Source organism: Carlito syrichta, unplaced genomic scaffold, assembly GCF_000164805.1.
Source record: "Carlito syrichta isolate Samal-C Ts95f unplaced genomic scaffold, Tarsius_syrichta-2.0.1 Scaffold257243, whole genome shotgun sequence".
Taxonomy (NCBI): Eukaryota; Metazoa; Chordata; class Mammalia; order Primates; family Tarsiidae; genus Carlito; species Carlito syrichta.
Genome location: NW_007201339.1, coordinates 217135 through 219004, shown reverse-complemented (window position 1 = coordinate 219004; position 1870 = coordinate 217135). Strand labels below are relative to the sequence as shown.

The following is a 1870-nucleotide window of genomic DNA, read 5'->3' as shown; positions in this document are numbered from 1 at the left end:
GGAGCTGGAGGCCCGCGGTCAGCTCAGGGCCGGCTCGGCTGGGCTCTGGGAGCCGCACCCCCGGGCGGGGCCCCTCGCACGTAGCCGCGCGGCACTGCTTGGAGGAGGCCCGCCCCGCTCGACCGCTCGGCCGCCGATCGCTCGGGCCTGGCCGCTAGCCCCCGGCCGGATGGCCGAGCGCGTCGCTCTCGCGTCCCCGCGCCGAGCCCGCCTCCCGCTCCCTGTCGTGGCGCTCGTCCCCGGGCCTGGCGGCTGCTGCGTTCAGCCCGATTCCGCGGCGGCCTGGCCCGATGGCGCCTCAGCGGAGGGGCGCAACCAAGACGCCCGAGGGCAACGGGGGTGCCGAGCGCCGACGTCCGAGCAGGTAGCAAGCGAGCGCGGGAAGAGTGAGAGCCGCGGTGGCCGGCGTGGCGGGGCCGTGGTTTGGGAGGGGCGGGGCTCCAGCAGTGTTATGGGTAGGGCCTGGAGGAGGGGCGTGGCTTGCAGCGTCCCGTGCGGGAGGCGGAGTGGGTGTTAGTGCAGACTCAAGTGGAAATCGACAGCAAAGTGATGGAGCCTGCTCAGATTCTGGAGACGGATGAGAAAGAGAGGAGAGGGCTTTTGACTCCCCCCACCCACCCCCGAGATGCTTCTGCATGGTGGAACCTACTGTGTTTTGGCTGTAGGTATCCGATAGAATAACCCATTCAGTGACCTGGAAAGTGCCTGAGCCGGGAGCACTTATCCGCCGCCACTTTTAAACCACAATATCTGCTTTCTCGTGGAATTTTAGGAGCTTTGTAGGGCTGTGGAGGAATGACTTCATTTTAATATTGTTAAATGTTACCGGTAATGGTTTGTTATTATTAGCGCAAGATTTTTTTTTTTTTTTGAGTTGAAGTCTCACGCTGTCACCCATGCTGGAGTGCAGTGGCACGCTCACGGCCACCGCAGCCTCGACCTGCTGAGCTCAGGCGATCCTTCCGCCTCAGCCTTACAAGTAGCTGGAACTACAGACGCACACCACCATGCCCGGCTAATTTTTTGATTTATTGTACAGACGAGGTCTCACCAAGTTGCTAGGATTACAGGCTTGAGCCACCGCGCCCAGCCAGTGCAAGATCTTTTAGCATGCAGAAAACCAGTTTGCTTGCTTTATAGTTTGTTCTTTTGGAAATTGCCTAATTCCACTCTATTGACAGTTACATACTGAAACTATCTTTGCTGGGCTCGGTGGCTTACGCCTCTAATCCTAGCACTTTGTGAGGTTGAGGCTAGAGGATTGCCTGAGTCCTGGAGATCGAGACCCCATCTCTACCAAAAAAAAAAAAAGTTGGCCAGGCATGGTGGCATGTACCTGTAGTCCTGGCTACTTGAGAGGCTGAGGCAGGAGGATTGCCTGAGTCCAGGAGGTTGAAGCTGCGGTGAACTGTGAGCATGCCACAGCACTCCAGCCTGGACTTTTATTTTTTTAATTTTTAATTTTTAATTTTTTTTTAGTTGGAATCTCACTCTGTCACCCAGACTGGAGTGCAGTGGCCGCTCCCGGCCACTGCAGCCTCGACCTGCTGGGCTCCGGCGATCCTTTCCGCCTCAGCCTTCCAAGTATCTGGAACTACAGACGCGCGCTACCACGCCCGGCTCATTTTGATTTATTGTAGAGATGAGGTCTCGCCAAGTTACCCAGGCAGGTCTTTTAACTATCACTTTAAAAATATCAGGGAGATACTTTAGGCTTAGACAGACTACAATAACTATTTTTTTTTTTTTTGAGTTGGAGTCTCATTCTGTCGCACAGCCTCGACCTGCTGGGCTCCGGCGATCCTTCTGGCTCAGCCTTCCAAGTAGCCGGAATTACAGGCGCATGCTACCACGCCCGGCTGATTTTTTG

General features: G+C 56.3%; 1 protein-coding gene across 1 annotated transcript in view; it reads left to right on the top strand.

The window, feature by feature from the left end:
• Window positions 1-205: 205 nt before the first annotated feature.
• OGFOD3 (2-oxoglutarate and iron dependent oxygenase domain containing 3) overlaps window positions 206-1870 on the top strand; it is a 46220-nt gene continuing 44555 nt past the window's right edge. Inside the window, exon 1 of the mRNA XM_008052116.2 lies at window positions 206-364. Coding sequence (XP_008050307.1) covers window positions 291-364 — 74 coding nt within the window. The 5' untranslated portion in view covers window positions 206-290. The remainder of the gene's footprint in view (window positions 365-1870) is intronic.